Source organism: Chanodichthys erythropterus, chromosome 13, assembly GCF_024489055.1.
Source record: "Chanodichthys erythropterus isolate Z2021 chromosome 13, ASM2448905v1, whole genome shotgun sequence".
Lineage (NCBI taxonomy): Eukaryota > Metazoa > Chordata > Actinopteri > Cypriniformes > Xenocyprididae > Chanodichthys > Chanodichthys erythropterus.
Genome location: NC_090233.1, coordinates 21,122,271 through 21,145,542, shown reverse-complemented (window position 1 = coordinate 21,145,542; position 23,272 = coordinate 21,122,271). Strand labels below are relative to the sequence as shown.

Genomic DNA, 23,272 nt, shown 5'->3' with positions numbered 1-23,272 from the left:
AAATTGTAATAATATTTCACAATATTACTGTTTTTACTGTATTTTTAATTAAATAAATGTAATCTTAGTGAGCAGACAAAACTTATTTTAAAAAATAAATTTTAATGGAAAAAAAATAGCTCATAAAAATTGTATAGTATCATAAAATTCTTAAAAATAATCAAAACATATTATTGAAAAAAATATATAATACATTGATTTTCCTGGAAAAAAAAAAGAAAGAAAGAAGAAGAAAAAAAAAAAGTTACATTTCAAAGCTTCGGCCACTGTTAACCGCAAAGGTACCAAGTGTGACCTAAAAATGAAGGGGCTCAGAGCCGGTGCTAAAGTGTGAATACCTGGATAACATGCTTGTATAGGCGTCATTGGACTTCTCTCTCTCTCTGTTCTTGCGAACAGCAGGTGAGATCTCCCTTTTCACTTTAACAAGGTCATCCACAGTGTTAAAAGAGAGTTTGATGTAGCTCCTCTTCAGGCCAACAAGGTGATTAGGCTTTCAAAGACACACAATTATCAAATGAAATAACATTAGAGAGTAAAAACAAAAATGATCTATAAATTAACAAAATTAAAGATTTTGAAGTATTGAGAACTAGATTTTGGTTTATATTCATGTAATATAATAGCATCAGTGTCTTTTAAATCTATTTTAAAAACTCTTCTCTAAACTTTTTTCCCCAGGCACTGTTTACCTTTATGTTAGACCACGATGCCTAATGTTGTGTAATAGTGGTGTTTTAGAGATATGCTTAAACCCTGACTGTCTGTTATGTAATTTATGGGTGTGTAAGCTTTCTTTTTTCATGTTTTATAATGTACTGTTGTTTAACTGTGCTTTATAAATAAATTGTCTTGCCTTGTCTATCAGGAACATAAATGATGTAAACAAATCAGTACAATTAATGCATGACAGATCTTTACTTACCAGATCTAAATCTTCCTTTGGGACAACTTCAAGCTTCGCCACTTTCCCTTGAAACTTCTTTGACAGGAAGGAGATAACCTCTCTTTCACAGTTCTTTAACAGATACAAAAAGACAAACAGAATCATTCAATCCATCCAACCCAAAATGTTTTCGTTCAGTACAAAAAGCTTAAACTCACCTTTTTAGTGGCTATGTAGAAATACGGCTTAAAGGGAAGAGCAACCTGTGGGGACAGGCACACAAAAAGGGAAATTTACAACATCAGGACCTGTCAATGTAACATTCTTTTCCTGCTCTATGACAATGTCATAAAGTATAAAATCTATGTTTTAAAAAGTGGAGAAACCTTTAATATTACATTTGTGAGAAAAAATTACTTATACTTGCAAACTGCTGTAATATCACACCTTGAATCGGTTTCCATCTTCCTGTATGAAGTAATAGTCCACAGCACTGATCATCCGCTTGTCATCATCCAGAATCTCAGTCTGAAAAGAAATACATAGTGTAATGTTCAAAACCTTCACAATATTGGCAATATTATTATTAAAAAGCTAGAAAGCACAGATTACTGACCATCTAATTGTCTGACATTCATTCTTACCGGGTGCATGTTGATCAGCCATCCCGTTTTCTCACCAGGCTCCTTCATCCGTTCAAAGCCAAAGCGCTCGTCCATCCCATCGGTGAACTGACTGCGCTCCAGCCGCTTGACAGCTGACAAAGCAGATGCATCATCCCTAAAAAACAACAACATGAAATCTACTGCAACAAACCTTGTCATCAAAAACATTCAACACACATTTTGACAACTGCAAAAGCTGTCACAGAACGCAATGAGAGAAAGATTCAGTGAAGAGATTTGTTCTACTAATTAAGGGTCTATGCTGGTAAACTGAAAGGTTGCAGGATTTGGTTACAATTCAAGCAATTGTCAATTCTTCCAAACTGAAAAGAAGATGTTGTCTTGACATTACAAGCAGTGAGAGCACAGTATTAGGCTATATTTGAGGTAAAACCTTTTCCAAATTCATGGATAATCATCTAACATTCAGGTTTTATGACTTCATATTAATGGAGACATTGAATGGAATATTTGCACTAAAAATAATTTGTTAACTAAAACTATTAAAAACATGCCTGTTAAATGTTATGAAGCTGAAATAAAAAACAAAGATTATATTAACAATTTTGAAAAAAAGAAAACTAAAGTACTAAAGTAGTTAGTAACAGAAATAAAATAAATTCATTTCTAATATTTAGAAATATTACAAAAATAATAAAAATGAAAAAAACAGTTACTAAAACTTAAAATAAAAAACTCAAAATATATATAAAAAAAAAAAGTGTATAAAAACACTACACTATTGTAAGTGAACTGGAAAAAGGCTATTAAATGCACACATTTATAAAAGATTATAACCGAAAATCTTTATGTTAAAGTAAAATGTTTATTTGTCAACTGCACAACCACTGTCTGCTTTTCCAAACTGTACCACTGATAGACCTTACTTTAGCTGTTGGTAGTTATAAAGTAACAATGAAACATTTTAGGCTGAAATATCTGTCAACATTTTACACTTACTGTTGGTTGTCCTGATCCCCACCTCGGTCTGATTTATATCGGCCACTGTTTTGTAAAACCATAGCTGACAAGAGTCTGCAAGACTGTCCAGTCAGTCAGCAAATACAGGAGAACTAACGTTAGTTAGTTAAAAGCTTCACTCCACACAACTCGACCTGTCTTCACGCGCTTTCAGCGCGAGGGACCTAATATAAGACCTTCCGTTCACATGAATTTCACTAAGTGCTACGAACAACGATAAAAACAAAACAAAAACGTAAGTGTCCTTACAAATGTACATACAATTCGCGTTGCGTTGTACACTGAATATTACTGTAAATATATATTTCCGATGTTCATACTGTGCCGACATAGAAATTTGGCGCGTTTTGTGTTGTTCCCGCGAGCTCCAGTCACCTTCCTGCTTTGATCCCGCCCCTCATAATTTCGACCAATGAAAATGCAACTTCATGCGTACGTTTTTACTTATGCTCTGTGTATATTTACCTTTATATTTATTTTAGTACGTCTAAAAATGAGAACATTTAGATGTGTGTAATAAAAATACAAATGGTGAGGAATAAAAATATGAATAATTAATTTTTCTTTTATGTTTTTGGTGACGTCTACTGTGCTCTCCTCCATTCAAAGCGGTGAATCTGCGCATGTCAAGTAGCCCCGTCTCCTCCCTTGACGTTCAGAAACACAGGAGCTAGAAGATATATAATTCTTATCTGTATATATTTCATAATATTACCTTTTGTCATATCGACGTGTTTAATTTTAATGTTTTATGTTCATTTAAGGTGTCACGACTGTTATTTAACGTTTAGTGTATTTACAAAAAATGACGAATTGTCATTACACTTGTAGCTATAGGTCGTCGGATTGAAGGTAAGATTGTAAACAATCATAATCTTTTGGGCATCATGATTCAGATGAACCCAAATCAGCTCAAACCGTCCGACAACTTACAAACAGATTAGATTTTTTCTTTTGTCTTGGTCCTTCGGCTGGGCAAAACCTTGTTAGATATAAACTGAATGTCATGGTTTCCTGGAGCCATGTCTTGTAAATCTAAAGTTGCTCCCAGTGTTGATTTTGACCACAGCTGCTCTGACAGTGTTGAGTATTTGACACTCAACTTCGGGCCTTTTGAGACTGTCCACCGCTGGAGGAGGCTGCCACCATGTGATGAGTTTGTGGGTGCAAGGTAAAATATTTATTTACACGTTTTACTCCATCTTTAACAAGATATTTGGTTTTCAGCTGTAAAAATATGTGTGTATATGGGGTTCCGTTTCTTGCAGGCGCAGCAAACACACTGTTGTGGCATATAGGGATGCCATCTATGTTTTTGGAGGAGACAATGGGTGAGTATTTTGGTTTTCCTCCACTTTCCTTTCACTCCAAAGATATAGAAAGATCTCACTCTGGTGATCATTTCTTTCAGCAAGAACATGCTTAATGACTTGTTGCGGTTTGACGTGAAGGACTGCTCCTGGTGTCGGTGAGTATTATATGTCAATCACATGGAGGTGCATGTGCTTTTTTGTAGCCTCTAACATGAATTTATATTATTTAATAGGGCATTTACTACAGGCACCCCACCAGCTCCAAGATATCACCATTCTGCAGTTGTGTATGGAAGCAGCATGTTTGTGTTTGGTAGGTTTTCAGTCTCCAGTCAAGTCTCTATACAATACAGATTGTCTCAAAGCAGCTTTAATTCACAGTAATAAACAGGAAAATAATGGAATCAATGATGCAACTTCATCAAATATGAGACAATTTCAAATTTGCTGTAAAAAAAACAAGTGTCATTATTCAGCTCAAGTCAGTTCAGTTCAATAACTGTAAAGTTCATCAATTATGAAACAAGTTCAATTCAGCGATAGGCAGCTCTACACAAGACAATAGTGTCTTTATTCAGCTCGAGTCAGTTTAATGTTGATTCAGTTCATTGATTCAAAACAGGACATTCAATGTGCCATTCTATGTCGTGTTTTCCTTTCCCTTGTTCATAATGTATTCTTGCTTGTATTTTAGGTGGCTACACTGGAGACATCTATTCGAACTCTAACTTGAAAAACAAAAATGATCTATTTGAGTACAAGTTTGCTACCGGGCAGTGGACAGAATGGAAGGTGGAGGGACGGTAAATCATAATTTTTTTTTTTTTAACAATTATATTTTCGTTCATTCTCATCATTGTTGTGTAATTGTCTGTCTGACATGCATGCTTTTTTGTTTTTTATGTTCCAGTCTGGTTGCCAGATCGGCTCATGGAGCCACGGTTTATAACGACAAACTCTGGATTTTTGCTGGATATGATGGAAATGCCAGGCAAGCATGCTATTCCCCTCTTTACACAGCATTGAATAGCAAATTTAAATATGTTGTAACACAAACAAATCTATGCCAACCTAAAACTATAGGATTTTTTAAAATGTTACTGTTAATTTATGACTGAACCCAATTTTTGTTTTCAACAGGCTGAATGACATGTGGACCATCAGTCTTCAGGATCGTGAGCAGGCATGCTGGGAAGAGGTGACTATCTTTGCATTTGTTTAATTTAAAATTTAGTTTGTGTTCACCTTTAAGCTTATAAAATGCATAATAGCTTGTTTCTGATGTACCACTTTCTTTGTTTCTTTTAGATTGAACAAAGCGGTGAAATCCCACCCTCCTGTTGTAACTTCCCAGTAGCCGTATGTCGGGATAAGATGTTTGTCTTCTCTGGTCAGAGTGGAGCAAAGATCACCAACAACCTCTTTCAGTTTGAATTCAAAGGCCACATGTGAGCACAGCAGAGAGGACATTGATAAAGTTTTTATGTCAGGTCACTTTATATATTATAATATATATATAATGCGTTATACAATACAGATTGTTTCAAAGAAGCTTCGCAGTAATAAATAGGAAAATAACAGAGTCATTGTTGCATACTTCAATTATAAAACAATTTCAGGTGTACAGCAGATAATGGTGTCATTATTCAGCTCAATCTAGTTCAGTGTTGTTTCAATTCTGTTCAATGTTAAGTAAAGAGGAACTATAAAATTGTTGAACTCGATTAGAAATGTATTTTTTCCCACAGATGGACCCGTATCCCAACTGAGCACTTGCTGCGTGGCTCCCCTCCACCCCCTCAGAGACGCTATGGACACACCATGGTGGCATTTGACCGTCACCTGTATGTGTTTGGAGGAGCGGCAGACAACACTCTACCCAATGAACTGCACTGCTATGACGTGGACTCGCAGACCTGGGAGGTCATTCAGCCCAGCACTGACAGCGAGGTAAAACACCAGCTAACATAATTACAAAAAAATATATAATATTTCCATTGAAATGTAATGTTTGTTAACATACACTACCATTCAAAAGTTTGGGGTCAATAAGATTTTTTTTGAAACAGATAAATGTGTTTATTCAGCAAGTATGCATTAAATGCATTAAAGTGACAGTAAAGAAATGTATATGTAACAAATCATTTTTTTTCCAAAAAATGTTCTTTTGAACTTTCTGCTCATCAAAGACTCAAAAATATTAAGCAGCACAATTGTTCGAGAAGCTGAAATGTTTCTTGAGCAGCAAATCATCATATTAGAATGATTTCTGAAGGATCATGTGACACTGAAGACTGGAGTAATGATGCTGAAAATTCAGCTTTGATCTGAGAAATAAATTACAGTTTAAAATATAATTCAAATAGAAAACATTTATCTTAAATTTTAATAATATTTCACAATATTACAGTTTTTATTGTATTTTGATCAAATAAATGCAGCTTTGGTGAGCAGAAGAGACTTATTTCAGAGACATTTTAAAAGTCAAACTTTTGAATGGTAGTGTATTTGTTTGTAGACATATAAAAACACAGTTTAATCAATTGAAATAAATCTGAACAATCATGGCTTTGACTGTACCTATAAATTCATACGCATCCATGACTCTATTATGGATGTTTCCACCATTCATTTTTGAGTTTGATAATTGAGTTCCCCTGTAGGAGGGTTTCACTTTTAGTTTGGTGTGTTTGTTCTTTGTAAATGATCACTTTGAACTCTCATGACACTTTCTCTCAGATGGTGAGAGAAAATAAACAGTTTGGTGGTGAAATAATAAACAGTATTTTTTCAGCCACACTCTGATTATTTTGTCCTCTCCACTTCATAAGTGTTGCTGGTATATTTAATATTTTATAAAATATACACTACCGTTCAAAAGTTTGGGGTCAGTAAGAATTTTATTTTTATTTTTGGGGGATAGAAATAAAATTAATCAATACTTTTATTCATCAAGGATGAGTTAAACTGATCAAAAGTTACAGTAAAGACAATTATAATGTTAGAAAATATTCTATTTTAAATAAATACTGTTCTTTTGAACTTTCTATTCATTGAAGAATTTTGAAAAAAATTTGTATACAACTGTTTTCAACATTGAAAATAATAAGCGAATGAATGTTTCTTGAGCATCAAATCATCATATTAGATTGATTTCTGAAGGATCATGTGACACTGAAGACTGGAGTAATGATGCTGAAAATTCAGCTTTGATCACAGGAATAAATTACACTTTACTGTGTATTGACACAGAAAACAGCTGTTTTAAATTGGGATAATATTTCACAATATTACTGTTTTTGTTTGTATGTTTAATCAAATAAATACAGGCTTGGTGAGCAGAAGATACTTCTTTTAAAACATTAAAAAATCTTACTGTGTATATATTGCTGGTATTATTATAATATTAAAAATTATACTCTTGTTTTTTTTCTTTCATGCACTTTGTTGATTTTGTGAAGTTGCACCACAATAACCATACAATACTTTCTCTCAGATGCCAAGTGGGAGGCTGTTCCATGCAGCGGCTGTTATCCATGATGCAATGTACATCTTTGGAGGGACGGTGGACAATAATGTGCGCAGTGGAGAAATGTACAGATTTCAGGTGAGTGCTTGACCTCCAGAAATACACCTGCTTCATCTAATGCAGTTAAACATACTATATTATTTAACTGCTCTTTATTAATATTATTATTTTCTTTCCTAGTTTTCTTGTTATCCAAAGTGCACACTTCATGAGGATTATGGCAAACTGTGGGAAAACCGTCAGTTCTGTGATGTAGAGTTTATCTTGGGGGAGGTTAGTTTGTCCTGTAAAAAAAAAAATTATATGTTTTTTATCTGATACACACTATCATTCTGAATCATTGGCAACATTTTAGTTTAGTAATAAATCATCTCTTTTTATCTCTCTGTGTACTGTTTCCATTTACAGAGGGAGGAGAAGGTCCTGGGTCATATTGCCATAGTAACAGCTCGCTGTAAGTGGCTCCGAAAGAAGATCCTACAGGCGAGAGATCGACAGAAACAGGTCTATTTCATTTTCTTTTTTTTTTTATGTAGATATACATTCATTTAAATGTTTGCAATATTTTAATAAATTTTACAAAATGTTTATTAAATGTTTCTGTAGATGTTTACCTTGTAATGTGATTATTTGTATTCTTTATTTAGGTACATTCTCAAATACTTTTCTGTCCAAAACAATTGACTTTTGGTTAATCAGAATGTAAAATAATATTTTGCCTCTTTTTGTAGAAGAGTAAACTTGAATGCAATGAGGAGAGTGAGGAGTCTGGCTCAGGCAGTCAGAAGGACAACTCTGGAAGGTCCTCAAGGGGTCTTCCTTTATTGGAAGTGTCAATCAGAGAGGCAGACGCTCAACCATTTGAGGTTTTGATGCAGTTCCTGTACACAGACAAGATACAGTACCCACGTAGAGGTAAGTTACACCAAACACCTGTTTATTTTCAGATGTGCACTCTGTAGTTCAGTTTAAAGTGCCCTTATTATTCTTTTTCGGATATTACCTTTCATGTAGTGTGTAATATAGTTGTTTTTGAATGTAAAAGGTCTGCAAAGTTTCAAAGATCTCAAAGTGTCTCTCAAAAAAAAAGAATCATGAGTCATCAGTAATTCACTTCCTTACGGAGGTTTGTTACAAATTTGTATAATGCCAGCCTGTTGTCTTCATTGGCTCCCCCTGTTTAACCCGCCCTCAAACTTTGTAGTTGTAACTGAGGCCTGGAAGAGTCTGGTTTGTCAATATGTCGAGAAGATGCTCTTTTCTGTGCTGTGAAAGCAAATCCACTTTGCATGCACTTCCAAAGGATGAGGACTCGTGCTCTAATCAATCAAAATTAGGAACCTTTAAAATGTCATAGAAGGGGCACTTTAATAAAATGCACAGAGGGTGTCATAGGATCATATTTTAAAGCAGTCATCTAAGAGTCTTCCTTATCTCTCTCCACAAGGTCATGTGCAGGATGTGCTGTTGATCATGGACGTTTATAAACTTGCTTTGAGTTTTAAACTGTCCAGACTGGAGCAGCTCTGTGTTCAGTACATTGAGGCATCGGTCGATCTGCAGAACGTCCTGAGTGTATGTGAAAACGCAAACAAACTTCAGCTGGACCAGCTTAAGGTAAAGTTGAAGACACACCTGAACACAAACTAACCTTAACAGAAAGTCCGATTCTCTTCTTCATCTATATTTTCGCCCCCCAGGAACATTGCCTGAACTTTGTGGTCAAGGAGAGTCACTTTAACCAGGTCATCATGACTAAAGAGTTTGAGCACCTGTCCACTCCGCTGATCGTGGAGATAGTGAGACGCAAACAGCAGCCTCCCCCGAGAGTCTATTCAGATCAGCCGGTGGACATAGGTGAAAATAAGCACACACTCTTTGTCCTTTCCTTGCAAGCACATTCGCTTTCAGGACAGATCTAAAAATTGGGGATATGGCTCCAAAAATCATGAAGGCATTTCTTTGTTTCAGGCACATCTCTGGTGCAGGATATGAAGGCTTGTCTGGAGGGGGCGGGCCATGAGTTTTGTGACATCATCCTTTTGCTAGATGGTCATCCGCGCCCTGCACATAAGGCCATACTTGCTGCTCGCTCCAGGTAATGTACACAATAGTCACTAGGGCCTATAACAACACCTTGACAAAGACTCGCTTTACAGTATTCAATGATTAGTTCACTACAGAATTCAAATTTCTTGATAATTTACTCACCCCATGTCATCCAAGATGTTTATCTTTTTCTTCAGTCGAAAAAAAATGCTCGTCTTGCACTGCTCTGCGACCCTCCACTCGTTACATAATCATGTTGGAAAGGTCACACGTGACATAGGCGGAAGTACCATGGTAGGGCGAAAAACTCCATGTCATATTTTTCCTCCAACTTCAAAATTGTCCGACATCGTTGTTTTGTGTAAAGACCGCTTGACTTAGTCTTTGCACGTTCGCTTTGTAAACACTTGCTAGGTGCTTCCGCCTAAGTCATGTGTGACCTTTCTAACGTGATTACGTAATGCATATTCTTTTTGAAAATGACGATCGTTTCGATAGATAAGACCCTTATTCCTCGTCTGGGATCATCTAGAGCCCCTTGAAGCTGCACTGAAACTGCAATTTGGACCTTCAACCCCGTTGAACCCTTATTACGACCAGTCTAGGTTTAATCGCAATAAAATAAAAAGGGATGCCTTCCCCAGTCAGACCAAAAAAAGGAAAGAACATAAATTGATGGACAAATAAATCACTAGATTCAGGATTAAAAAAAAACGATTAATGATTTATTAAGATGAAAGAAATTAAGTAATAAACATTTGAAAGTTTCCAGAATAACTTAAACCAGTGGGTGAATATCTTCAGGAAGACCCAAGGCCCAAAATAACAAACAAAACGGGTAATAAAGAAAAGAATATCCAAAATAACTTCCCTCAACGCATCAAAATAAAATACAACAAATTACCCTTACTACACTAACAAAAACAGAGCGAACTTAGTTTCAAAAGAAAAGGGCAGGTCATCCCTACAGAACACCTTCACTGTAAACCAAAAACAGCATAACATAATCAAAGTTAATACACAACATAAAAAGAGTGGTCTGGCAGCTGGAGAGGAGGCAGGAGAGGTGCGACTGGCCCGAAGCCGCAACAGCTCGCCGGCAGGAAACGGAAGAGATGGTTTTAAACCCTCGCGCAGTAATTGTAACCCAATCCTGGCAGAGAGAGGTGGAGCCATCCTGTGATATCCCGCTTGACAGAAACAAAGCAAAAAAAAACACACACATACAAATAACATTACACCAAATAAACAATATACAGGGTTACACAGTTCCGTAACAACCCTGTTGAAGTCCACTGTATGGAGAAAAATCCTGGAATGTTTTCCTCAAAAACCTTCATTTCTTTTCAACTGAAGAAATAGACAAACATCTTGGATGACATGGGGGTGAGTAAATTATCAGGAAATTTTAATTCTGAAATGAACTAATCCTTTAAAGGAGACAAGTGTATGGATGTGTTCTCAATGGAATATTACCATAGTTTTTCCTGCATACTAGTTAGTATTAAACTACATTTACTGCATACTATAATAGTGTGGTGCAGTATGCATTTATAAACATCTACTACATTGAGCTATGTTGTTGTCATGACATGATTTCAATACATTCACATGTGCATTTAAATGGTTAGTTCACCCAAAAATGAAAATAATGTAATTTATTACTCACCCTCATGCCGTTCCACACCCGTAAGACCTTCGTTCATCTTGGGAACACAAATTAAGATATTTTAGTTGAAATCCGATAGCTCTGTGAGGCCTCCATAGGGAGCAATGGACACTTCCTCTCTCAAGATCCATAAAGGTACTAAAAACATATTTAAATCAGTTCATGTGAGTACAGTGGTTAAATATTAATATTATAAAGCGACGAGAATATTTTTGGAGCGCCAAAAAAACAAAATAACGACTTATTTAGTGATGGCCAATTTCAAAACACTGCTTCAGGAAGATTCGGAGCATAAATGAATCAGTGTGTCGAATCATGATTCGGATCGCGTGTCAAACTGCCAACAGCTGAAATCACGTGACTTTGGTACTCCGAACAGCAGATTTGATACACTGATTCATCTGTGCTCCGATGCGTCCTGAAGCAGTGTTTTGAAATCGGCCATCACTAAATAAGTCGTTATTTTGTTCTTTTTGGCGCTCCAAAAATATTCTCGTGACTTTATAATATTAATATTGAACCACTGTACTCACATGAACTGATTTAAATATGTTTTTAGTACCTTAATGGATCTTGGAACGGCATGAGGGTGAGTAATAAATGACAGAATTTTCATTTTTGGGTGAACTAACCCTTTAAGCGAATGATGTCTGTGGAAGTGAATATGATTATTATTTTTATTTTTTTATTTTTTTTAAATCTTCCAATTTTTAAAAGTCTTAATGAGTCAGGTAAATCAGTTGATATAAATTCTGGTTAATTCATCACCCTGGAAGTGGAAGGTCAAGTTGGCGGCAGTGTACTCTGGTTCAGTGTTATTTTAGTGTCATTAATATAGTATTATAGTATTTATTCATATTTTCAACTAGTTTTTTTATATATATTTTTCATTTTCATTTTAGTCATTTTGGTTGTCCTTGTTTTTGTTGGTTTTATAATTAGTTTTATGTTAATATTATATTATTTATATTTTATTATTATTTCATTTGGATATTCCATGAGCAAAATGCATGGTATTCATGCTGCATATTACTTTATTTAATTTTCCCACATAAAAACAGAAAGTAGTAAGGCATTCCAAACATGTCTTTATCACTTTGACTGTGTCTTTTAATTTACAAGTTGATCACTGCCTCAATTCTTTCTCAGTTATTTTGAGGCCATGTTCCGCTCCTTCATGCCAGAGGATGGGCAGGTGAACATTTCAATAGGTGAAATGGTTCCTAGTACACAGGCCTTTGAGTCTATGCTGCGATACATTTATTATGGGGATGTCAACATGCCTCCAGAGGACTCACTGTATCCTCATTACTGCTTCATGTTCTACATTTTATATTGCAATGTGCAATCTTTCTTTCTGAGAGCATGCATAATGCTTGTTATAATGCTTTTGACTCCTTTTTATATTATTTCTATGTGTTTATTTGTCATATTAACAAACATTTCAATGAAACCCATCCCTCATATGCTAGAGCAGTGTTTCCCAACCACTGTGCCGCAGCACAGTAGTGCGCCATGACAAGTTGTCAGGTGTGCTGTGGAAAATTATGAAATGCCAATTCTATAAAAGGCTAATGTTTTTTGTATTTGAAGAGCAGAGAAGAGTCTTAGTCTGGTATTTTCCATCTAGTTGTAGCCAATATACTGTTTTAAATACCTTTTTTATATCATGAGATTTTGTCCAAATGTATTCAACAATAAGAAAAACTGACGCCTATATAAGTACAATAAACTTTATAACATGTAGGTTGATGAAAACGTAATGCAAGTGCACTGACTGTCTTAAATGTGGCTGTTCCAGTGACGGACAAAACAGATATCTCTGTCATTCTCAGGTCAAAAAAATCGTAACTCCATTTGAGCTTGATTTTCATGAAATGTTATAATGACACATGCACAAGCCTGACTATATATAAAGCTACAATACCAACTTTGATGACACTGTGTTCAATTATTTAAAAAATACAAGGTTTCCAGACAGTGACGATAAATACATTTGTTGTTTTATCATCATCACCACCACCAACAAAATCATATAGCTACCTATTTATGACCTTATTGTGTTCATACCTGACTTAAGCTCAAGTTTCACCCTAAATGTGAGTACTACTTTTAATATAATATCCAGTTTTAATATGCCATTTGATGCAATGCAAGTTTGTGCAATTTTGTTATTTTAGTGCTTAGTGATGTGCCATGTAAATTTTATTTATTTATTTTTACTTATCAAAATTGTGCCATGGCCAAAAAAAAAAAAAAAAGTTTGGGAAACACTGTGCTAGAGACATGAATGATACCTCAAATAGAGTAGCTTGTTTAGGGGAGGTGTGCTGTTACTTTTTCACCTGGTGAAGAATTCCATCAAAGGATGGACCTGAGCTGCATCAAATTTGAAATGATCATGTTTGCCCTTAACTAGTGCACAGATATCTGTTTGCAGCACCTTATTACTACGGTTTCTCCAACAATAGACTGCAGGCCTACTGCAAGCAAAATCTGGAGATGAACGTTACTGTAGAAAATGTCTTACAGGTATGTATCATATATCATGCACTACCGTTCAAAAGTTTGGGGTCAGTAAGAAATTAATACTTTTTTTGGCAAGGATATTTTTAAATTGATTAAATATTGACATTAGATTTTCATGTTACAAAAAAGATTCTATTTCAAATAAATGCTGAACTTTCTATTCATAAAAGAATTCTGGAAAAAAAAAAATGTATGGCAGTTTCCACTAAAATATTAAGCAGCACAACTGTTTTCAACATTAATAACAAGAAATTTCATGAGCAAGAAATCAGCATTTTAGGATGATTTCTGAAGGATCATGTGACACTAAAGACTGGAGTAATGCATCACAGGAATAAATTACATTTACATACAATCTTACCAACCCCAAACTTTTGAACGCCAGTGTAACTCATAACCCTTTGATGATAAAGAACAGCAGTCACATGCCGTAATCCCGTCTTTATCCTCAGATCTTAGAGGCGGCTGATAAGACTCAAGCTCTGGACATGAAGAAGCACTGCCTGCATATTATAGTCCATCAGTTCACCAAGGTGGGTGTGCTATTGACCACAGCTCTAAGCGTGTGCTGGCTACCTCGCCACGGCTAAAAAAAACCCATCACCAAAATATTCAGTGCAATGTGGATAACCTCTACGAGCTCTTTAATGTGTATGATATTTCAGTACAGAGAGATCTGTAACTATGTAAGTTTGATATGCATTTAGACCTATTATGTTATCAGTGTTATCAATCACTCAAATTTACTTCAATAGTGAGAAATTGTCACACTTTCAGTTACACTTAACAAGTGTAGTATTTTTTAAATGCCATTGAGTGCCTTTATGAACATAATTTCCTAAATATTTGACATCCTGGTGCTATTTGGCCCTGTTAGCTTATCAGTTTCTTTTTGGCTATTTATTTGCGTTCTATTGCATGGCCTCTGTTGTTTACCATTTATTTCTTTGGTTCTCCTTCCTTCCCTGAAGGTGTCCAAGCTCCCCAACTTGCGATCGCTCAGCCAACCGCTGCTGTTGGACATCATTGACTCGTTGGCATCCCACATATCAGACAAACAGTGCACTGAGATGAGCTCTGATATATAGTCGATCCTCCCCTTTCACATCCCATCCAATACCTTATGAACTTTTTCATTAACGCTTCCGCTCCATTTCCTTCCCTCTTCCTCCAGCACCTCCTCCCAACCCTTATAATTCTGCTTCACAGAACCCCTGTTTGCTGCATCACATTCTTCTGGATTATATTTACCAAATTGTGTTTGAGAAAGAATTGTCTTTGTTTTAATGTGCACATATTTTGGGCATATATCTTTATTTGGTAGTGCACATCAACTTATACATCATATACTGATGGCCCACAACTTGTTTAATTAGACATACAATTAAGTGTCCCACATAATGAAAGCTTTGAAAACACCATTCCTATTAGGATAATTTTCACAAAAAAAATGTCCAGGTAATAAAATCCAAAGAAAAAAATAGAAATGTTATATTGCATAAAACAATTGAACTCAATTTATGGCCACCCATTTTCTTTTTTTTTTTTTACCTTTTTTAATGACCATTATGAACTTTTTAGAGCTAAATTATTCTTCAATAAATGATTTCATCAGGTTATTGTTAATTCAATAAATTAAAATAAAGTGCAACAAGTACAAATAATACCATTGTGTATAAATAAAAATAATTAAAAATTAAAATATTTTTTTGTATTGCAGCATGAGTTTTTTTTTTTAATATGCATATATTCATTCTTTAAGCAAAATATGATTTCTTATTTCTTTCTTTTGATTTGTTTTGTTTTATTAAATATGACCTGGATTACATCTACTGCACTTTATAAATATACAGTAGTCCTTTATTTAATCCTGAGCCTTGTAGTAATTTTGTGCTGCTGTTCTGAGTTATGTCCGTGCTCATCGATATGCAGTTATGGCATAATATGGCTTATAATTATATAAGTGGATCAGCACAACAGTCAACTCATGTATGCTTTACTGTAATCACTGAGATGTTCTGTTGGTCCTGTGGGAACTATGCCTTAATAAATTGTGTAGCATCAGCAGACCGTTTTGTGGTTTTATTTTCTGTGTATTATATTATGTATACGGTGAGAGAGAATGTAGACAAGATGTTTTGAGAGGAGTTACTGTGGATGATGGATGGCTATAAACAAATCTGTAAGTATCTATTCATTTTTCCTTTGCGCAGTGTGGTTCATAAGATTACATTAACTTGCTGTTTGTTAATACGAGCATTTAAAGGTTCTGAGAGTGAATGTTTTCGAAAACCATGTATAAACTTTGTTTACCTGAACTGAAGCCCAGTGCTCTTTTTCAGCCAATCAACTGCAGAAGAGTTAATGTGCTTGAAGCAAAATGGCTGGAATCACGCTCAGCACTTTTGATGGTTAAAAAATAAAATAAAAAAAATCACACGATGTTGACAGGTGTAAAGATTAGACTACCTTAAAACTAAAGTAAATAAAAGTTGAGATACCCTACAGCAAATATTATGTCACCAATTCCAATACCACTTGAGTAAAAGTCTTACACACAGTTTCACAGACAAGGCTAAAAGGGATAGTTCACCCAATAATGAAAATGATCCTAAGTGAATATGACTATCTTCTTTCAGACGAACACAATCAGATATATACACTATATTGCCAAAAGTATTGGGACACCCCTCCAAATAATTGAATTCAGGTGTTCCAGTCACTTCCATGGCCACAGGTGTATAAAATCAAGCATCTAGGCATGCAGACTGCTTCTACAATCATTTGTGAAAGAATGGGTCGCTCTCAGGAGCTCAGTGAATTCAAGTGTGGTACCGTGATAGGTTGCCACCTGTGCAATAAGTCAATTCGTGAAATTTCCTCACTACTAAATATTCCACGGTCAACTGTTAGTGGTATCGTAACAAAGCAACTCAGCCACAAAGTTGTAGGCCACGTAAAAATCACAGAGCGGGGTCAGCGCATGCTGAGGCGCACAGTGCGCAGAAGTCGCCAACTTTCTGCAGAGTCAATAGCTACAGATCTCCAAACTTCGTGTGGCCTTCAGATTAGCTCAAGAACAGTGCGTAGAGAGCTTCATGGAATGGGTTTCCATGGCCGAACAGCTGCATCCAAGCCTTACATCACCAAGTGCAATGCAAAGCGTCGGATGCAGTGGTGCAAAGTGGTGCCGCCACTGGACTCTAGAGCAGTGGAGACGTGCTCTCTGGAGTGACGAATCACGCTTCTCTGTCTGGCAATCAGATGGATGAGCCTGGTGGTTGCCAGGAGAACAGTACTTGCCTGACTCACCTAAAATTTGGTGGAGGGGGGATTATGGTGTGGGTTTTTTTTTTTTTTTTTTTAAGCAGTTGGGCTTGGCCACTTAGTTCCAATGAAAGGAACTCTTTAAGCTTCAGCATACAAAGACATTTTGGAAAATGTCATGCTCCCAACATTGTGGGAACAGTTTGGGGATGGCCTCTTCCTATTCCAACATGACTATGAACCAGTGCACAAATCAAGGTCCATAAAGTCATGGATGAGCGAGTTTGGTGTGGAGGAACTTGGCTGGCCTGAACTAGTCCTGACCTCAACCCAATAGAACATCTTCGGTATGAATTAGAGCGGAGACTGCGAGCCAGGCCTTCTCGTCCAACATCAGTGCAACAAATGTGCTTCTAGAAGAATTGTCAAAAATTCCCATAAACACGTTCCTAAACCTTGTGGAAAGCCTTCCTAGAACAGTTGAAGCTGTTATAGCTGCAAAGGGAGGGCCAATTCCATATTAAACCCTACAGATTAAGAATGGGATGTCATTAATTTTTATGTGCATGTAAGGGCAGACGTCCCAAAACTTTTGGCAATATAGTATATATGTAGACTGGGTAAACCCAGCCTGATCTGCCGGCGATTTGATTTCGCCGGCAACTCAGTCTGGAAACCCGTACATTAATTTCTACTGCTTGTTACACTTTTGCGGGAACCAATCACAGACTGGCTTATCCACCTTGCTCGCTATTCGCGGGTATAACACGATGACGATAGAGAAGCGACGGCAAGCACGACCATCAATCCAGTTTCTTTTAACCTCTCAACGATGCTGAATGACTTCATTAGTTTGAGTGGGTGTAAATACCACTCACTTTCACGTTTTTTTTTTGTGTTTTTTTTTTTTTGCACAACCTGCAAAAATCACTCGATGCCATTGCTGCTTCTGCAAACCGCTGATCAATGCTACAAACCAATACAAACTAAACCTGTCTGGAGTTTTCGCGCCGCCCTGCAAAGTACGTCACCCGGATCGTTGATCTGATTGGTTGAAGGACTATCCAATTGTGTGAATAATGCTTGCTGATCACGCCTCTTGTGCAGTAGAAAAGTATAGCAAACTCCCCAAAAATGCATCCATCCATCATAAAAATAGTCCATTCAGCTCCAGGGGGTTAATAAAGGCCTTCTGAGCAGAAGCGTTTGGGTTTCTCTTAGAAAAATAACCACATTTAAAACTCTAACAATAAGTTGAAGCATTTTTTTTGGGCTTCAAAATCTCACCCCCTTTGTGAGTTTAGGGGAGTAAGGGCAAAATGCACAAGATATAGTACCTTCAATGCCCTGTAGATGGTGATGTCTCTTCTTTTGTAGCAGAAATAAACTGCTGCAGAAAAAGTTAGATGCCACACAAAATGTAATGAGTAATTGCATTACTCATAACAAATGCATTTGAGTAAAGAGTACATAATACATATTCAAAAATGTAGTCAAGTAGAGAGTAAAAGTTGCTAATATCTTCTATACTCAAAGTACAAAGTAGCCAAAATTATACTTAAGTACAGTAACTAATTGAATGAACAAATCTTTAAGTTGAATACTTCACTAAAAATCATTGATGTTCTCAAACAACTTAGAATAAAAAATAAACATTATGAACTGAAATACTGTTTGCTGTCATTCTCAATAGAACACTGTAAAAGCTGAGCCTCAGACAGGGGTGATGAAAGAAAAATGAAAGGTTTTGGATGGCAGCACAAAGAGGATCATTCTCTTCAGAGCAGCACACATGCTGCCAGGAGCTGCAAGTGCACCTGGGCATCTCTCAGGCCACCCGGACTTTATTATTATCTGGCATTGTTAGTGATTGAACATATCTCTGAACATTAGCGTAATTTTACAGTCGACTGAAGAGGCCCTTTAACACTAACCAGTTTTATTGTTGCATTTTCACAAAAAAGGTTAGGGTTAAGACCAAATCCCCTGGAGACTCAGCTCAAAAGGGTAAATTACCCACGATGTTCAAAGCACTGATCAATCCTTGACCTTTAACTAGTCAAATAATCTTCATTTCAGTGTGTGGATCTGGTTACATCAGATATGGAAAGATAAGCCTGTATAATGAAGTCTTCTCAAAGTGAGAAAATTTAGCAATGGTAATTAAGTTCAGGTAAGTTTTTTTTTTTTCAATTATGCGAGTTTCATTAACATCCATCTTGAAGTTTGATAGGTTTTTTCTCTTCTCTTTTGACAATTCTCTTATGACATTCAGATATGGCTGGGGTTCGTCCTTCAATGTAAGTCGATGCATTTTTCATCTACTTTATCATCTGTCAGGAGAAAAGCATACATTACCATTCAGAAGATTGTGGTTGGTAATACTTATGCTCTCCAAGCACTCTTAAAAATACAGTTACCAAAAGGTTTTTTTCTTTTTGCTTGCAGTGATGCCATTGAAGAACCATTTTTAAGTCCCCCAAAGATTATTTCAGTGAACATTCTAAAAAAGAACCATGTTTTTACATTTTTTTTTTTTAAAAGAACCTTTTTTGGAATGGAAAGTTTCTTCATGGAACCATTGATGTCAATAAAGAACCTTTATTTTTAAGAGTGAGGCTGCATTTATTTGTTAAAAAAAAATACAGTAAAAACAACAATATTGTCGTAATATATTATTACAATTGAATAAATGTCTAAATATTATTGACATTATTATAGTTCGATATTTACATTCAGTGAAATGCTACAGTTTAAAAACTGTTATTTATTTGGATATATTTTAAAGTGTAATTCAAAGCTGAATTTTTAGCATCATTACTCCAGTCTTCAGTGTCACATAATCCTTCAGAAATCATTGTAATATGCTGATTTTGTGCTTATTTTTTATTAATATCAATGTTGAAAACTGCTTAATGTTTTGTGGAAACCGTTATACTTTTTCGGGATTCTTTGTTGAATGGAAATCTCAAAAGAACAGAGTTTCTTTGATATATATATATATATATATATATATATATATATATATATATATATATATATATATATATATATATATATATATATATATATATATATATATATATATATATATTATTTTATTATTATTTTTTTTTGTAACAATGCAAAAGTCTAATTTAATGCATCCTTGCTGAATTACAGTGTTAATCTCTTTCAAAATAAATGAATAAACAAATAATGGGAAAAAAGACTCTTACTAACCCCAAACTTTTGAATGGTATAGAGTATCACAGTGGAGAATGAGTTATTTAGGTTAACACTTAAGGTTAGAGGTTTGCCATCTTTAAATGTAACCAATTATGCATAAAGGTAAAGATTTGATGTTCAAGGACAAATGGATGAGTTCAGCTCAGCATAGGACAAGGTGTCCAATTTCCTACCACAGATCTCTGAATATCAGAGGAGCTTTGGTGAATAAAACCTGCGGTACATAGTGTTCTCAAAGCAAACTGCTCTTCATTCAGCTGCTACCCGACACTTCGCAAAGTAACAGTATCCTAAAACTCTTTAGTATCACTTCTGGGTTATAATCAGTTAAAATTAGCAAGGAAAGAGGCTCTTTTAAGAAGTTTCTTTGAAGCTAATTCTTTCTTTTCTTTTCCCCTCAATCCCAATAATGTCTTATTGCGCTCTTTTCAGGCTTCTTGCACAGACTTAAAACTGGACATATCGTATTTCCTCTTTAAAAAGCAGTTATTGTCCTCTGTTACGATATTCATCAGTTTGAAAAACAGTCCCGCCGTTGTGAAGGGCCGCAGGATTATCCAGAAAGAACAGGTGGGGTTTTATTAAAGCAAAGGAGGAGCCAGTCCAACCTAGACGAGAAAGGACGAGTTGAAAATCTGAGACAGCAACAGATGGACTGAGAGAATTGACGAGTGTTAATATGGTGCTGTTCACCACTAAGTTTGTCCAGAGAGCTTCGCTCTTTGTGTCCTTCGGAGGTTTAATCACAACGCTTATTACAACCTTCCTGCCACTATGGAAGACGATGAACTCAGATTTGAATGAGATGGAGAACTGGTATGAGGGTCTCTGGCACATGTGTATCTACACGGAGGAAGTTGGTGTGCACTGCAAAGCCTTCGAGTCTTTCTTGGCCCTGCCACCAGACACTTTAGTTTCACGGGTTCTCATGTGCATTTCCATTGCAACGGGAATTCTCGGTGTAGCGGCTGCTTTTTTTGGACTCCAGGGTGTCGAGATTGGTGCCGGACGGGAGAGGATGAAGAGGGCGCTGCTCATCCTCGGTGGAGTGTTTATCCTTGTGTCAGGGATCACGACCCTCGCACCCGTTTCACTGATGGCATACCTAATGGTAGTGGAATTCTGGGATGAGAATCTTCCAGATGTGATGCCCAGATGGGAGTATGGAGAGGCCATGTTTTCTGCCTGGTTTGCCGGACTTCTGTTAGTTGTTGGAGGGGCTTTTCTCTTTGTTGCCGTCTGCATGGGCGATCATGAAGCAAAGCTGCAAAATAAAATTCTCGCTCGCAATCAAGAACAGCGGCCGAGAACTCTGCATTACCGAAAGACGGAAATCATATAGCTTCCATTTCATCTTAAGGCTGGAAAACTCAGCCTAAGATAATTTAAAAGGCTGGACTTGTTATAAAATATTGAATTTGTTTGAATCAGAATTATGATTGCAATTAGAGGAGTTACTTGCATGGTGATTTTTCATGGTGATCATCACCCTCAAATGAAACATGTAGTAATGCTTCAGTACTTATTTCATAGGAATTGATCTCTGCAGACTTTTCAGATTTGTGAGCTGTCATCCTATAAAGAAAACTAAAACTCTGCAAATCTTTTTGTAAGGGTTGCACAGGATGGCAGCTGATTTATTTGCACTGTTAATGCGTTGCACCAAATCCTCATGCAATGTTATGTATGGTTTGGAAGTATTTGGACAGAATTATTCACATGTTTTGAAGCTTTTAAGTGCCTTTCAAAGCCCTCTTTGAAAAACAAATAAGTGGCCTATTGGTACTTTTACATACTGATAGATTTAAAAACATTCTCCCAGTATAGTAAAAATAAAAATTGTGATTTTTTTTTTTTTTTTGTGTGTGTGTTTATCATTTTCTTTTATTATTTTGTTTTATTTTTTATTTTATTTTATTTCATTTATTTTATTTTATTTTATTGTTTTGTTTTAATTAGATTTTTTTTTGTATTTATTTTACTTTATTTTATTTTTATTTTACTTTATTATTTTATTTTATTTTTTATTTTATTTTTTGTTTATTTTATTTTATTTATTTGTTTTGTTTTGTGCATTATTAAAATTTCTTTATTTTATTACATAACATATTAATCAATGACGGTAACAGTGCCAGTTATAGTTAATGCTGTAATGTAAGTTTTGAAATTTGAAAAACATAGTATCCTATGTGTCTGAATAAATTTGTAATTTTGGGGGGGAACTGAGACTGTTCTGTGCATAATCAGAGACTTTGTATGATGTAAAACTCATAATAACTGAAAATGACAAATATTTTAATGATCTATTTGTTCTAGTCAAAAGATTTGTTCCTAAATGGATATTTCAATGAAAATTCTGTCATCTTTTATTTGCCATCAAGCCATTCCATCATCTTATCATGTTTTTCCTTGTGTTCCACAGAGGAAAGAAAGTCATAAGGTTAAAGTGAAATGATGGTGGGTAAATGGTGACAGAATTTTAATTTGTAGATGAACTCTCTTTATGTTGAATTATGTTTATTGTTAAATCAAGCAAGGTAAACTGATGGATCACTGAGGATATACAAAATAAAAGTGTGTGATTTGATCAGACCTCACTCAGAAGGCCTTTATTGTTTGGGATAGAAAACATTGTGTAGCCTATAACATCCCTAATGGATATTTTGGCATCAGTTAGACCAACAGTAAAACAAGTATAAAGGAAATGAAAGAAGACAGATAGGGAGCGACAGACCACAGTTGAAGCAGAAGTTGGAAAACAATGATTTCTTTTTTCTCGTCTAGGACAGGCATGCTACCTTTTAGCACTCGGCTAATCTTGGCAGTAAAAGAGAACTAGTCTAGAGTTCAGATAAGAGTTTCCTCTGAAACACAGAGGTCAGTGGGTTTAAATGAACAGAAGGTGTGCCTGTGGCTTACAGTCAATGCAGTTGTTTAAAGCTACCCTGCATCTGAATGTGCCTATACTTACTATAGGCGAAAATGTGAGCTGAGCAGTATGTCTGAATTCATTCATAAAATGATGAAATGTACCCAGATGACCTACTACTTCCAGTGAGATTGTGAAGTGTGCATCCAAAAGACACTTTACTATATATACAGTACAGTCCAAAAGTTTGGAACCACTAAGATTTTTAATGTTTTTAAAAGAAGTTT

At 35.7% G+C, this 23,272-nt stretch overlaps 3 protein-coding genes across 6 annotated transcripts in view; 2 read left to right on the top strand and 1 right to left on the bottom strand.

Annotated features, from left to right (window-relative positions):
- The window catches only part of pole (polymerase (DNA directed), epsilon), a 34,055-nt gene extending 31,168 nt beyond the window's left edge, over positions 1-2,887 (bottom strand). For all 3 annotated transcript variants that reach the window (XM_067407690.1, XM_067407693.1, XM_067407692.1), the window contains exons 1-6: positions 2,512-2,887; positions 1,531-1,666; positions 1,334-1,414; positions 1,105-1,149; positions 926-1,018; positions 339-493 (exon numbers count right to left, since the gene is read on the bottom strand). In XM_067407690.1, the coding sequence (XP_067263791.1) occupies positions 339-493; positions 926-1,018; positions 1,105-1,149; positions 1,334-1,414; positions 1,531-1,666; positions 2,512-2,573 (572 nt within the window). In that variant the 5' untranslated portion in view covers positions 2,574-2,887. The remainder of the gene's footprint in view (positions 1-338; positions 494-925; positions 1,019-1,104; positions 1,150-1,333; positions 1,415-1,530; positions 1,667-2,511) is intronic.
- Positions 2,888-3,163: 276 nt separating this feature from the next.
- On the top strand, positions 3,164-15,682 carry lztr1 (leucine zipper like post translational regulator 1). 2 transcript variants are annotated; one of them, XM_067407893.1, is made up of 20 exons: positions 3,164-3,703; positions 3,801-3,863; positions 3,944-4,000; positions 4,079-4,158; positions 4,540-4,648; positions 4,756-4,836; positions 4,986-5,043; positions 5,154-5,293; positions 5,594-5,795; positions 7,342-7,452; positions 7,555-7,647; positions 7,783-7,878; positions 8,106-8,289; positions 8,822-8,991; positions 9,075-9,231; positions 9,346-9,472; positions 12,242-12,391; positions 13,519-13,624; positions 14,074-14,154; positions 14,593-15,682. In XM_067407893.1, the coding sequence occupies exons 1-20, from the start codon at positions 3,534-3,536 to the stop codon at positions 14,707-14,709; spliced, it is 2,352 nt and encodes a 783-aa protein (XP_067263994.1). In that variant the 5' UTR covers positions 3,164-3,533; the 3' UTR covers positions 14,710-15,682. The 2 variants fall into 2 exon arrangements, with proteins under 2 accessions (XP_067263994.1, XP_067263995.1); XM_067407894.1 differs by lacking the exon at positions 12,242-12,391 and having other exon boundaries at positions 13,564-13,624.
- A 5,113-nt stretch (positions 15,683-20,795) lies between these two features.
- On the top strand, positions 20,796-21,458 carry cldn26 (claudin 26). The gene has a single exon (XM_067408406.1). It carries the CDS (start codon positions 20,796-20,798, stop codon positions 21,456-21,458), a length of 663 nt encoding a protein of 220 aa, XP_067264507.1.
- Positions 21,459-23,272: the final 1,814 nt, after the last annotated feature.

Coding starts and splice junctions, on each gene's coding strand:
- cldn26 (XM_067408406.1), top strand. CDS start 20,796: ATGGTGCTGTTCACCACTAAGTTTGTCCAGAGAGCTTCGCTCTTTGTG.
- lztr1 (XM_067407893.1), top strand. CDS start 3,534: ATGTCATGGTTTCCTGGAGCCATGTCTTGTAAATCTAAAGTTGCTCCC. Junction 4,159..4,539: donor AAGCAGCATGTTTGTGTTTG/GTAGGTTTTCAG, acceptor CTTGTATTTTAG/GTGGCTACACTGGAGACATC. Junction 8,992..9,074: donor TTCAGCTGGACCAGCTTAAG/GTAAAGTTGAAG, acceptor TTCGCCCCCCAG/GAACATTGCCTGAACTTTGT.